At 35.4% G+C, this 14,608-nt stretch overlaps 1 protein-coding gene across 1 annotated transcript in view; it reads left to right on the top strand.

The window, feature by feature from the left end:
* The window catches only part of AGY1 (Albino or Glassy Yellow 1), a 30,428-nt gene extending 16,058 nt beyond the window's left edge, over window positions 1–14,370 (top strand). The window contains exons 6-20 of the mRNA XM_010243143.3: window positions 2,817–3,035; window positions 4,811–4,924; window positions 5,017–5,130; window positions 7,500–7,667; window positions 8,022–8,197; window positions 9,749–9,815; window positions 9,910–10,056; window positions 10,279–10,374; window positions 10,464–10,532; window positions 10,644–10,745; window positions 10,827–11,078; window positions 11,180–11,247; window positions 11,785–11,902; window positions 13,381–13,620; window positions 13,752–14,370. Coding sequence (XP_010241445.1) covers window positions 2,817–3,035; window positions 4,811–4,924; window positions 5,017–5,130; window positions 7,500–7,667; window positions 8,022–8,197; window positions 9,749–9,815; window positions 9,910–10,056; window positions 10,279–10,374; window positions 10,464–10,532; window positions 10,644–10,745; window positions 10,827–11,078; window positions 11,180–11,247; window positions 11,785–11,902; window positions 13,381–13,620; window positions 13,752–13,871 — 2,070 coding nt within the window. The 3' untranslated portion in view covers window positions 13,872–14,370. The remainder of the gene's footprint in view (window positions 1–2,816; window positions 3,036–4,810; window positions 4,925–5,016; window positions 5,131–7,499; window positions 7,668–8,021; window positions 8,198–9,748; window positions 9,816–9,909; window positions 10,057–10,278; window positions 10,375–10,463; window positions 10,533–10,643; window positions 10,746–10,826; window positions 11,079–11,179; window positions 11,248–11,784; window positions 11,903–13,380; window positions 13,621–13,751) is intronic.
* The last annotated feature ends 238 nt before the right edge of the window (window positions 14,371–14,608 follow it).

The following is a 14,608-nucleotide window of genomic DNA, read 5'->3' as shown; positions in this document are numbered from 1 at the left end:
GTTAGGAATCTCATCACGTGATCTCATCAAATATATCCAAGAATATCGTGTATAATCATCCACAAACAAGAGAAAGTAACGGAATCCTCCCATGGAAGGGATATGATATGGTCCTCATACATCAGTGTGAACAATATTAAAAGCAGAAGTACTTCTTTTATTACTTGGTTTAAAAGACTGTCTACAATGCTTTCCTAACTGACAATTCTCACACTCCAAAGTAGATAACTGAACAGATTCAAACAACTTTGGGAAAAGACATTTCAAAGAACTAAAAGAAATATGTCCCAAGCGATTGTGCCAAAGCATAATCTGGTTCACTGACTCTAACCCACTACTACTACTGCTGCTAACATGATGGCCCTGATGTATCGGAATCTCATGCAGAAGGTAGACTCCATTCACCTCACAACCACTCCCAATCATCTTCTTTGACTCCAGATCCTACAAAACACAATTACCAGGAAGAAATGTCACGGAACAATTCAAATCTTTTGTCAAAGAACTAACAGATAGTAGGTTGGTATGAAGTCTAGGGACATGTAAAACAGAAGACAAAGTTATATCATTGGTCACTCTAACTATCCCCTTCCCAGCAATGGGCATATGTGAACCATCTGCTGTAGAGACCTTGTCTCTACTAGAGCACAACTGATAGGAACTGAAAAGGGTAGGGGCATTAGTCATGTGCTCAGATGCTCCTGAGTCTATAATCCAGGGAGGTCCCTCCTTATCTGAAGTGGATGTAAGATTTGCAGTTGCATATGAACTACCTGTATGTGCAGAGGAAGTGGTGTAGTTGGCTCCTGCATTCTACTGTCCATCTGGAAGGCTAGAGCTAGGTGAATCTTTCTTACTCATAAGCTGGCCAAATCTCTCCAATTCTATTCTCATTGCTGCTACTGCAATGGATTCCCAATCAGTTTGGGAAAGAGGGGCTGAAGAGTCTCCTATAATGGCTACATTTGCATTTCCCTTCTTGTTTCTTATCCGAGTAGGTATAAGATTTGGATGAAGCTTCCAACAAGTGTCCCTGGTATGCTTGGGTTTCTTGCAATAATCACACACCAAGTCCTTATCTTCCCTTCTAGTTTCACTACTCCCCCTGTCTCCATTCGGCTTAGGTTTTGTTGTACCAATCATAGTCGACTGGTCAATCCCGAGCTGTCTCAGCATTACATTCCTCCTACTCTCCTCTCCAGAGACAAAGGCATAGGCCTGAGAGAGTGTCACACCCTCCCTAGAAAGAATATGCTGCCTAGCAATGTCAAATTCAGGGTTCAACCCTGCCAAGAATTCAAAAACCCTATTCCTCTCTACTAGTCTGTGATAAGTTGCTGCATCATTTACACTTTCCCTTACCACAATTTCTAAGTGATCTATTTCCTGCCATAAGGTTTTCAATACACAGTAAGAGGTTTTTCTCCCTGTTTCATACTTATCACCTTATTTCTTAACTGATAGGCTCTGGCTTCATTTTGCTTCTAAGAGTAGGTTTCAGTCACTCCATCCCAAATCTCCTTAGCAGTATTAGTCCATAGGAAATTTTTTGCAATATGAGGTAACATAGAATTACATAGCCAGGACATTACCATGTAATTCTCCTGCACCCATCGGGAAGAATCTGTATCAGGTTTCTTCTCCTCCCCAGTGAGATAACCTAATTTTCCACGGGCACCAATAGCCATCTTAGCTGATTGTGCCCACTCCAAATAATTTGTACCATCAAATTTTACTGTAGTAATGATCCCAGACCCAAAAATATCACTACTACCTCCAACACCCAGTCCCACAGTACCGATAGATTTCATATCGGTATTCCAACTCTCCATCTTACTTCAAATAGTTCAACAATAAGAAAAAATAGATTGGAGACCTTCAAAAAATAATTTAATATCACACACACAGAAACCAACCATTCCGGAAGAAGAAAACCCTAGCTAGAGAGAAATCTCTCTCCTTTCCACACCTCTCAATAGAGAAAAGAGTGAATCGATCACTCCGGGAGGCTCAGAAAATTCCAGAAACCAAACCACCCTCTTCTGAAAATCAAAAGAAAACTAATAATACTTGGGCGCCCAAGATCAGATAAAAAACAAAGAGTCCAACTTTTCTGGGACTCTTCCCCGTACTCCGGTTCTTCCTAATTTTGATGCCGAACAGTAGATCACCTTCTTGATGACTAGATCCCACCAAAAAATCCAAGAACTGGGCAATTTATAGCAGATCGATCAGTTCTTTACTACTTCATGCAGTCGACTGATCTAGGGCTGCATGAGAATGCTTCAAGAAATCCTAGCCGATGCTCTGATACCAAGTAGAAATCTGCCGAATTAAAAAAATATGAAAGAAAAGTAGTTTCTTGAAGAGAGAAGGAAGAGAGAAGGAGAAGAATAGAAGTTGAAAAGAAAAGAGAGCAATAATTTGGCTACCCCCTTCACTTATTATTTATACTAAAAATAATAGAACAGTACAAAGACAACTATGCCCTTATAGGGCTGCAAAACATAAAACAGCATGTATAACACTCAAAAACATAATAAAATTTGGACTCACATAACTACTGTGGTCCCCATCTCCTATCTAACAACTAACATAAATAGAAAGACATCATAAAACTGATTAATCTTCAACAATTTCACGTAAACATTTCTATATTGAACTTTTTGTATATGTATATATGTAACATAGTCTGCAGAGCATTAATTAGCAAAGTTCTTGTGTTTATGAAAATCCAATATAAGGTGTTGTTAGATGACTAAGAAAAGAGGAACATTCTTTCATTCTTTACCTTTGCTTATTTGATTATTTTCCAGGTTGATGAGAAGCAGAAAACCGTTCTGCTCACAGAACAGGGTTACGAGGATGCAGAAGAAATCTTGGATGTAAAAGATCTATATGATCCTCGAGAACAATGGGCATCGTATGTTTTGAATGCGATAAAAGCAAACGAACTCTTTCTAAGAGATGTAAACTACATTGTCCGTGGCAAAGAAGTTCTTATTGTAGATGAGTTCACTGGTCGAGTAATGCAGGTACACTATTTATCTGGTAATTAAAATGCACTTGGAAAGAAATTTCTTAGTACAGAACTATGTACTTTGCGTCAAGGTTTAAAATGTTGATGTCGATGGAAATGTCGCTTACCAAAATATAGGACATATGTCGGAAGAGGGGAAATATTGTAAAAATTAGAGACATTGTGGAAATATTATGAAATATGTAGAAATATGCGAAGATATTTTGTAAAATGATAAAAGAAGCATTAATACATATTTCTAGACTATTATCTTATTCCCAACCATTATATAAAACTAAGAAACTAAGATCAATAACAAATTAGTAAATGACGATTTACTGATTTATTATGCATTTTGATTTTTTTACAAGGTTATCTGATATTTTCTTTTCTTATTTTTAATTCTGATTTATTATAAATTCTAATATATTTATTTCGCACTAGTATATAGAAATACATTTATTCTGATTTTTTAAATATTAAAGTTATAATACATTATGTTTTATTATAAATTTAATAAACTAATTCTCCTTTTTGTAGTATTGAGATTATGATAAATTCTGATTTCTTATTAAACTTAATGAATTTATTATGATTTTTAATACTAAATTTATAATAAATTATGATTTAGTATAAAATTTATTAAATTTATTCTGATTTTTTATATTAAATGTAGAATATGGTTTATTATAAAATTTAATAAACATTTTCTGATTTTAATAAATATTTTAAAAAATACTAACTAGTTAATATTTTATTACTTGAAAAATATTTTATGTTTTATATTATAAAGTAATTAATTTATTCTTTTGTTTTTATATTTTGTTAATTCTTTTTTATAAATAATTTATTTGAAATATTAAATAGAAATTATTAATGGAATAATCTATATTAATATACTATATTATATTAATATAATATACTAATATATTATATTTTTAATGTGCATTAGTCGACATCCTGTCGACATAATAGGAAAAACTGTATTTTTTTTGGTTATTTGGACCGATTTGGTCGACATTTCTGATATATAGGAAATGTCGACCGACATAATGTAATTTTTATATTACCATCCATCTTCATGTCGGTGAGCCTCGACATCGACATATGTCGGGTGACATTAGTGACATTTGGCGACATTTGAAACCATGCTTTGCATAATGGTTGAGTTTGCATCTGGTTTGTACTCCCAATCTTCTATTGAAAGAGAAGAAAATTATGTTCACTGATAGAGACTGTCTAGAGATATGACTCATCTCCTGCCTCCCCCATACCAAATAACACATGGATACATGCACTCGCAAAAATCATGGATAAAAAATTATTAAACCAAAAAGAAAAGAACTTTGGGGACCTGTGGAGTTAATTGCATACTCTCTTTTAATGAATGAACTAGAATGGCATAATAATATAGCCAAAAGTGGCAACTATGTGATTGATGAAGGGTGTTTTTCCATACTGCCTAAGTTGCATTAGTACATCATTTATTTTTGTTTGTTTGAATACTGCTCATAATTGTACCTCATAGCTTCCCTCATCCCTTAAGTGAATGAGAGTTTTGGTTTGAGGAAAATCGTCAGAAATTATACATCCTGTGATACTTCCTGATGAACTTCAACGTTGTGATAGTTTGATTTTATGTTTTTCTACAATGCTTTTCTATTTTGTTGCAAGACGCATTTGCTTCTTTTACTTTGCTAGGTCTGTCTTCAAAGCTAATTCATGTTGCATTATTCTCTATTTTGGTATTTATGAGCTCCATGTAAATCCTTGTTATTTATGTATTGTCAGGGAAGACGATGGAGTGATGGACTTCACCAGGCAGTTGAAGCAAAAGAAGGTCTTCCCATTCAAAATGAAACTGTTACACTGGCATCAATTAGCTACCAAAATTTCTTTCTCCAGGTGGGAACAGCTCTTTTTTACCTCACTAAGTTAAGCATATATGGAAGTTTATACTTTCCTTCTAAATTGCCATTGTTTTTTTACTGATGCAGTTCCCAAAACTTTGTGGTATGACTGGCACTGCAGCAACTGAAAGCACAGAATTTGAGAGTATATACAAGCTTAAAGTCACAATTGTGCCCACAAATAAGCCTATGATAAGAAAGGTTTGCTTTGTTGGAGTTATTCTATTTCCTTCAATCTCATCATTTGCCAAAGGTGGTTTATTTGGGAGTATATACACGATTAACACTGAACTAGGGGTGCAAGTCAGGCAGATTGGGCTAGGTTTAAGCTTAACCTGGGCCCAACCTAAGAATTGGGCCTAAGGCTCGAGCCTGGACAGAGCCTGTGGTCAAGCTCGATCTGTCCAACCTGGGCCCAGCCCACACTAAAATTTGATGCACTCGGTTTGGGCTCAGGCCTGAGCCAGGCTCAGGTTGGTCAATAAGCCAGCACTAAAATTTGTCATAAATGTATATGTGATTGTATGCACGTATGCGAATATGTGTCTACAACTCTACATATGCATGTATATAGTTGGGCTGGGTTCATGCTATATAAGGGCTAGGCATGTTTTGAAAATCGTAATCGTATTGTAAATCATAGAGAAGGTTGAATTGAATTGAATTGTGAATTGTATCATAAATCATGAGATTATCTCTATTTTTTACAAACTTGTCAAAAAAAATCAAATATAGATATACTAGAAGACTAAATATATATGGGAAACTGATTTTACCCTATTTTAACCCATATCTACCATATATGGTCTTAGACAACACAAATAAATCATTCTCTAGTAAGGGCTTATACAAGTCTCCCTTGACAAGACTAAATATAAACAAAAATAAAAATAAAGTAGAGAAATAATTCTTAATTGAACTTACGTGAATCACTGTGAATCATAGGAATCATATAAATCATAAGATTTGTGATCAAATCATAGGGTTCAAACAAAAATCGTAAACCAAACCAAAACTGTAAACTGTAATTTAGAAAGATGCCAAACTGAACCAAACCGTTTTGCAGTATAAACCAAACTGCACCACAAATTTGGTTTGGTTCAGTTTAGTTTTGTGGTTTGGACCATACAATGAACACCCTTAGGCCCTTGGAGACTTGTGCACTTCCTACATGAGACTTGTGACCTTTCAGCCTCCTTGAACTGCATTTTAGATGGATCCCAAAGGAAATGGATTCCATTGCTTATGCACTAGCCAAATCTGTGATGGAGAGGAATTTTCTGTAAATAACTAAATACATTGCCCATGTAGTTCTTGATGTAACTAGAGGCTTTTTGTTTCTTGGTTGTACATTCTCATGTAGATTCCCCTCCTTTCTTTTTTTCCTTGAAATGAAAGTTGCTTTTTCTCAAAAAAGTCAAAAACTAAATTTGGTGATAAATTTTTTACAAGATCACACTGTTTTCTATCTGCAGTCACTTTGTGCAAAAACAAAAAAAAAGAAAAAAAAAAAGAAAAGCCAAAGGTTAGGTCCGTATATCCAGTCTACCACTCTCAAGACCCCAGATTGCTGGGGCCATCATTGGGTAATGGCCTTTTACTGTTTTCTGTTTGCACCTCTAATGAGAAGCTTCTTTAGACTTGTCAGGGTTTTTCATTATTTGAAGCTGACAAGTTTTCAAGACTTCAGAGAGCTCAATAATGAATTTGAAATGGAAAGGATCACCCTTACAAGGATTTTATAAAAATGGAAGTTACAATGACAACACTAAGAATGGGAAAATAACAAAGTAAAGAGAAAAAGGCATTCACTAAAAAAGTTAACTGTATTCCACTACCACAAGTCAGAGAACTACTCCATTGTTCTCCATAACAAAAAAATGGAAGGGGGGGGGGTCGGTTTATAATCCTGTTCAAGGATTTCAACAACTCAGGATGAAGTCTCTGTTTTATTTATTTCTTTGCATCTTTTATGAAGGATGGGTTGGTCTGGTTTAGTGAAATAAAAGCATAACATTTCATTTAGATATAATATGCTAAAGTTACTATTTTCAGATACTGGGTGGATATTTCTAGGAAGTTTTTAAAATTATAATTCTACCATTGTTTTTTTTTTCAATTCCTCACAATGTCCATACTTGTTACTCAAAGCAGGTAAATGGTTTGGACCTTCTAGATGTTAGATGCTTTAGTCAGTTTGGATTGACAGAATTAAATGGCTTATCAGGATCCACCTTGCTGACCAAAGTGGTTATAATAATGTTCAGTTGAGTTGAGCTGAATAAGCTAATTTTAAATGATATATAACTATGTGAAATTTGTTGTAAGAATTCAATCTAGCCGTGTTGGTATTTTTGATAAGATTCTCATATTGTATTTATCCTGGATATGGAGAATCAATCCCTGTTTCCCATATTTGTGTCCTGTCTATGCCCATAACTTAATCATATCTGGGTATCTTAGATTGGAAGAGTAGAAGCTCGTCTAAGTGTAGAGTTATTTGTACATTAATTTGAGGCACTCTTGGGATTGATTCAGTATTTGTATTTACTTCTTTGTCTTCCTTTCAGGATGAGTCAGATGTAGTTTTCAGGGCAACCACTGGAAAGTGGCGGGCAGTTGTGGTTGAAGTTTCTAGAATGCACAAGACAGGCCGACCTGTGCTTGTGGGCACAACTAGTGTTGAACAGAGTGATGCATTGTCAGAACAGTTGTGTGAATCTGGGATTCCCCATGAGGTGAGATCTGATTAATCATTATAAATAATATATTGTATTAGCTGAACAAAGTCTGAATTATATCTAGGTTTTTAATTAGAAATATTTAGTTTTATGTCATTCTCTGCTAGAATTGGGTTATAGCAAAGAGTAACTGGTGCATTAATTTTTCTGCACTCATGAAAACTTAACCGTTTCTTCCCGAGTTTGTGACTTGTTTTAATTGAGTTTGAAAATCTGTATGTAATTTCTTAGGAGGGGTTCTCCTGTTTTTTCTTTTTTCTTTTTTGTAACTAACAGTTTCTGATTAATAAAATTTTCATTCACTTATCAAATAAAAAAAAAAGAACTTAACTTTTTCTTTTCATCCACAAGGTTCTCAATGCAAAACCAGAGAATGTTGAAAGGGAAGCAGAAATCATTGCACAAAGTGGTCGTCTAGGGGCAGTAACAATTGCTACAAATATGGCAGGTCGTGGAACAGATATAATCCTTGGAGGTAATGCAGAATTTATGGCCAAGTTAAAGCTACGGGAGATGCTTATGCCAAGGTATCATCTGTTTATTATTTTGTTTCTAGTGTGATCTTTCAGAAGAATGTGGATCAGATAAATTAAATTGTTAAAGAAAGCCTCTTTGTTTTGCCTTTTCACAGACTCAGTAAATCTGGTTTTTGTTTGTATTAGACTTGGTCTAATATAGATGGAATGTTAAGTCATAACGATCATCTGATCTGTGATTTTCTCTTTGTTTGAGTGCATTTTCTTTTTGAGTTGTGGGAATATCTCCCCATCCACCCCAACCAAAATAGAAAAAGAAAGCAAAAAGGAAAAAAAAAAAAGAAACAAAGTGAAAAACCAGTGCCACATGTAAGGTACAAGCAACGAGGAAATGAGGACGGCTTTCCATTCTTTTGTCATCCAGTGTTTTAAAAGGTGTGGGAGGCATACGCCTGAAGGTGTCCCTCCAGGCGAGGCACCCCCAAAACACCCTGAGGTGTATGCTAAAGGCATTGAAACCTCTTGTGCTTTTTTCATGAGGTGTGCTAGAGGCGTACACCTCATGTGCCTCATGCACATTTCATATAAAAAGAGAAAAAAAGAAGAAAGAAAGAAAAAGAAAAAAAGGAAAGGAAAGGAAAAGAAAAGAAAAGAAAGGGAAGGGAAAGAAAAAGAAAGAAAGAGAAGAAGAAAAAAAAGAGAAAAATAAAGAAAAGGAAAGGTAAGGGAAGGTTTTTATTAAAAATAAGGAAAAATGAGATCCTCCTTCCTCTTCTTCCTTCCCCCGCCCCTTTCCTCCTTTTCCCTTCTCACCCCCCTCCTCATAAGGAGGCTTACGCCTCCTTGTGTTTGGAAGGCTAACACCTCTTACGTTCTGAACTATGCCTCATGCCTCTAGCTAGTGGAACGCCTCGCATCACACCTCCACATTTTGAAACATTGTTATCATCATCATCCATGCCTTATCCCAACTTATGGGGTTGGCTACATGAATCCGGTTTCATCAATTTGTTCTACTTATATCCATATCCACAATTATTATTATCGCTTAAATCATTTCTTACTACTTATACCCCTGTCCTTTTTGGTCTACCCCTAGCTCATCTAGCCCCTTCCACTTGTAACAAATCACTTCTTCTAACTGGAGCTGTTGGTGGTCTTTTATGCACATGACCAAACCATCTTAGTCTACTCTCATTTTATCGCTTATTGGAGCTACTCCTAGGTTTCTATGGATGGATTTATTCCTGATCCTATTCTTTCTATTTCTTCCACTCATCCACTTAACATACGCATTTCTGCCATACTAATTTTCTGAACATGTTTCTTGACTGCTGAACAATCTGCTCCACACTCATTTTCATTTCTTCTATAAATGGTATCCAATATATATTACTGAAGGCTATAAAGAGGAGCCGTCCTAATGAACAAAAAGCTTTACATGGTTAATGAGAATTGAAAAAAAAAATATTAGTTGATTCTTTTCAAGTTTAAACTGCAAGAGACATCAACTAAAGCAAGTCCAAGTTTGTCTGACTGAATGCATCTTGAAGCATGCTGTTGTAGCATTTTTATGTTTCTGAGATGACATGAATTCTACAGAGTTGTTAAGCCAACAGAAGGAGTCTTTGTATCTGTGAAGAAACCACCTCCAAAAAAGAATTGGAAGGTTCGATTTGATTTTGGTCTTGAGCAAGAATGTTTTTCCAAATATTTGAACTGTTCTTTAACTACATATCATTGTTTTGTTCATGTAATTGCAGGTCAATGAAAGTTTATTTCCATGTCAACTGTCCAGGGAGAAGATTGCATTGGCTGAGGAAGCTGTAGATTTATCTGTCAAAACATGGGGCCAAAGATCACTGACCGAACTTGAAGCAGAAGAACGTCTCTCGTATTCATGTGAGAAGGTGGAAATCATCCTGTATATTTTTTCTTTCTGTCAGATTGAAGTTATTTGTGATAAAATAAATGTGGGTAAAAAGACAGGAAAGTTAGATATAGTTGGACATTTCTCTTGGAGATAGAAGGATGAAAATAAATGGGGAATTGCAATGGAATGTTTACAGTGTTCACTCAGGAGCAATCCCATTCATTTGGTTGGTTAATACTTCTGGTTCTAAAATTTACAGGGGCCAACTCGAGATGACGTCATAGCAAAATTGCGTAGTGCCTTTGTAGAAATTGTTGAAGAATATAAAATATATACTGAGGAGGAGAAAAAGAAGGTTCTCTCTGTCCCCGAGTAATATACTTTCTAATGTTTATGCTCTTTAGTGCACACTACAATTACTGCATCTTATTTGAAATCTTAAAGGTTATATTAGCGGGTGGACTTCATGTAGTGGGGACAGAACGCCATGAATCACGGCGAATTGACAATCAGGTCAAACTCAAAACTTGGTTAATGAAAACCACCCCTCCCAAAATAAAAGAGAGAAAATCTCTTCATTTTCCTTGTGAAATAAAACTTTATTAATAATTTGTACATATACAGCTGCGTGGTCGGAGTGGTAGGCAGGGGGATCCTGGAAGCTCTCGATTCTTCCTTAGTCTTGAAGATAATATATTTCGAGTATTTGGTGGAGACAGAATTCAGGTTTTTCTCGCTCTCTATGAGCCCCTTGTTTATGCTACTCATATGAATGCACTTGTCAAAGCTTAACCATGCTAGATATAGGGTTTGATGAGAGCCTTCAGAGTTGAAGATCTACCAATTGAATCTAAAATGCTGACAAAAGCACTAGATGAAGCTCAAAGGAAGGTGGAAAATTATTTCTTTGATATTAGGAAGCAGCTATTCGAGTATGATGAAGTCCTGAACAGCCAAAGGGATCGTGTGTATACAGAAAGAAGGCGGGCTCTTGAATCTGATGACCTACAGTCTCTTCTTATAGAGTATGCTGAACTGACAATGGATGACATTCTGGAGGTAGCATTATCACTGCATTTTTTGCCTATATTACTGGATTGGTATATTTTTTTATGCATGTTCTTAATATGTATTGTCCTTCCTCTGTTTCACATGGATAGGCAAATATTGGTCCTGATACTCCAAAGGAGAGCTGGGATCTTGAAAAGCTCATTGCAAAACTCCAACAGTAAGAGCCATCTTTCTGCATATGTAGCTTTGTTTAGTCTTCTTTTTGAGAAAAATTTGACTCAGAATTTCAGAGGCAATGTCTATTTGCATGATGGGAGGACAAGTAAACTTGTATTTACCTAGTTCATGGACTGGGTTCGTGACCTTCGTCTTGCAAGTTCTCTCACCATAATTTTTAAAGAAGAGAAATATGACCAGATGATTAAAAATCCATATAATATGTTTATAGATGGTTGCCATGTTTTTCTCCAACACCCATAAGATCATTGGAATGTTCAAAATAGTTATAAGATGTTCATAAATGCATTGGATGATGCCATTTATTGTGAGTGTTGCCACATTTTGGCTTGCAAGCATTATTGACAAACTTATACCCTGAACATCCCCTCTGAAGGAAAGGGGAAGAGAAAAAAAAAAAGAAAAAAAGGGAATAAAAATAATGGAAATGCAGACTTGTATATCAAGGCTTAATTAAAGATGGCTATTTGTCTCTTTTGAAGTTATACTGACATTACCCATGTTACCTGATCTGCAGGTACTGTTATCTGCTGGATGATTTGACACCAGATCTTCTTGGGAGCAAGTCTTCAAACTATGAAGACTTGCAGAATTACCTTCATTACCGTGGTCGTGAAGCATACTTGCAGAAAAGGGTTAGTATTTCTTTGTTTTCCTTGATAGGGATTTCCACTATTGGTTGAAAATGATACAGTATATAAATAATTTTCATCAAGGCAAATGATGGGATAATTAACCAAGGATTGAAATATTGATACGATACGCCTGATATGGGGCATATCATATCAATATTAGTGCATATGGATACAGGATATGCTATGAACAAGGGAGTGTCCCCTGAGTCGTGAACATCAAGCCATTGCGGGCCTGTATCAGTGCGCATCACATTGTATTGGGTTGATACACACCAATACTGACTGATACTCATCGAAATTATACTGCGTCTGGCTTCTCTATATTAACCAAGGATTGAAATATTGATAGCCTGATATGGGGCATATCATATCAATATCAGTGCATATGGATACAGGATATGCTATGAACAAGGGAGTATCCCTCGAGTCGTGAACATCAAGCCATTGCGGGCCTGTATCAGTGCGCATCACATTGTATTGGGTTGATACACACCAATACTGACTGATACTCATCGACATTATACTGCGTCTGGCTTCTCTATATTAAAAAAATGCTTCTAGGTGATTTGAACCCAAGTTAGGTCTACACCCAAATCTTAATGCAACCTCAAACCACTAAGCCACTTTGCTTCTTGTGGTAATAAATGAAACATAATAGCTTTTATTAACTTTTGTGTCTGCCTGCAATCGAAACAAATAACATATGTTTATGTTCAATGATTCCAACTAAAAATTAAAAAGAATAATATTCAAAATTGATATTTTATAAACAAATAGAATAAATAATCTATCAAATCCACATTTATATCAAATAATGATTTTTAATCTCAAGAAAGAAATTTATACAAAAAATATTAATAATAGAATAATTATTTTGATACTTAAAATTTATAAATTTGTACATGATAAGTATCTTAAATTTTTTATATATTTTTATAAATTATTAATTACTATTTTAATTTACATTAAATGACAACACATTTATTAATTACAAAAAATAAATTATTATTTACAAAATATTCAAGAATGCAATATTAAATAAAAAATATCTGGATATACAATGCAAAACCAAAAGTACGACTACACGAGCAGGGATCCAGCATCAACAAAAAAAAAAAAAAGAACTCGGATGGGCTCCCTTAAAAGGTTTTTGTATATTTATCCATGAACAGAATAGACCTTTTAAATTGTTTCTTATTACATCTATATCTGTTTGTTCCCAAAAATCCCCAGATTCCTTTCCCTCCATACTGTCCAAATAGTAGCAGCAGGAAAAACACTCCAATAAGAACTTCCCTTTCTGCTTAAATCCTGCAATCTCCATCCTTTAAGGACTCTGGAATACAGAATTACACCCCAAAACATTGTAGTGCTAGGTTCATGATATAGTGCTCCATGCTGAACCAACTATTAAATTTACATAAACACCTCTTCTTGCAAATGCTTTCAATTTCATACATACATTGGAATTTGTCTAGGACATTGTTGAAAAACAAGCACCAGGCTTGATGAAGGAAGCTGAGAGGTTCCTAATTCTGAGCAACATTGATCGGCTGTGGAAGGAACACCTGCAAGCGCTCAAATTTGTCCAGCAAGCTGTTGGCTTGCGGGGATATGCACAGCGGGATCCACTCATTGAATACAAGCTTGAAGGCTACAATCTCTTCTTGGAGATGATGGCACAGATTAGAAGAAATGTCATATATTCCATATACCAGGTTTGTCTCAACCAAGACAGAACACATGACATAGAAATGAATTCTCCATCTGTAAAAAATTAAGTGGAATTGTCTATTGCTTGGGGAGGTCATAGTTTTAGCTGTCTGACGTATACCATCATCTTTTGCAGTTCCAGCCAGTATTGGTAAAAGATCAAAAACAACAGAATGACAAATCAAGCAAACTCGTATCAAATGGAAGTAGCAATAACAACCCCAACCCGGTTGGTCTTGCAGAGGCATCTTCCTAGTCTTTGTGTTTTGAAGATACCTACATGGTCACATGGTCCTCTCATCAAAAAGATGATTTTATACGGATTGAAAGGCCAAAAGGGAAATATAATTGCTTCATCGAGATTTTGTAGAATTGGAGCTTGGATATATTTCATTGATGAATGTAGAAAAAAGGTGGCAATCCAAGCTTTTTAAGCTGAAGAGGTCAACCTGTTGTACCATAATGAAACATCATTCAAATCATACGAAACTAGATAAATTAGATGGGGTTCATGGCCTTCATGTATCTGTTATGTTTACTAATGCCATACCGCTTAAACGGATTGATCTGTTTACATTACAGAGATGTATGGGATGAAATAATCATCCTGGTTTTTATTGCTCTTGAGAATTCCGGGAAGTGATGGCAGTACTTTTTGACTGTATTGCAACTGCCCAGATTGGCCCAGATCGTTCATTCGTTAGCTCTTATTTTTTTGAGCAGGAAGAAAAGAAAATAGAATTAAATTAGCTATAGATGTTTTTTCTTCATTTATTATGTTTTTCGGCCCAGATTGGTTCCATGGATATCCATGACTAGGGTACCTTATATGAGAGTTCTTATTTCCTACACTTATTATTCTTGCACTTCCTACACTAACCAATCACTGTGCAATAGATATCCAGAACTTTGTAAAGTTCAAGTACTCTCACGTGCATGGATTTTTACACACGTATAATGAAACACCTGACATGTGGTGATTGGTTAAGTGTG

Source organism: Nelumbo nucifera, chromosome 4, assembly GCF_055504915.1.
Source record: "Nelumbo nucifera cultivar China Antique chromosome 4, China Antique-T2T, whole genome shotgun sequence".
In the NCBI taxonomy this organism is placed as follows: Eukaryota; Viridiplantae; Streptophyta; class Magnoliopsida; order Proteales; family Nelumbonaceae; genus Nelumbo; species Nelumbo nucifera.
This window is presented reverse-complemented; position numbering and strand designations above follow the sequence as displayed.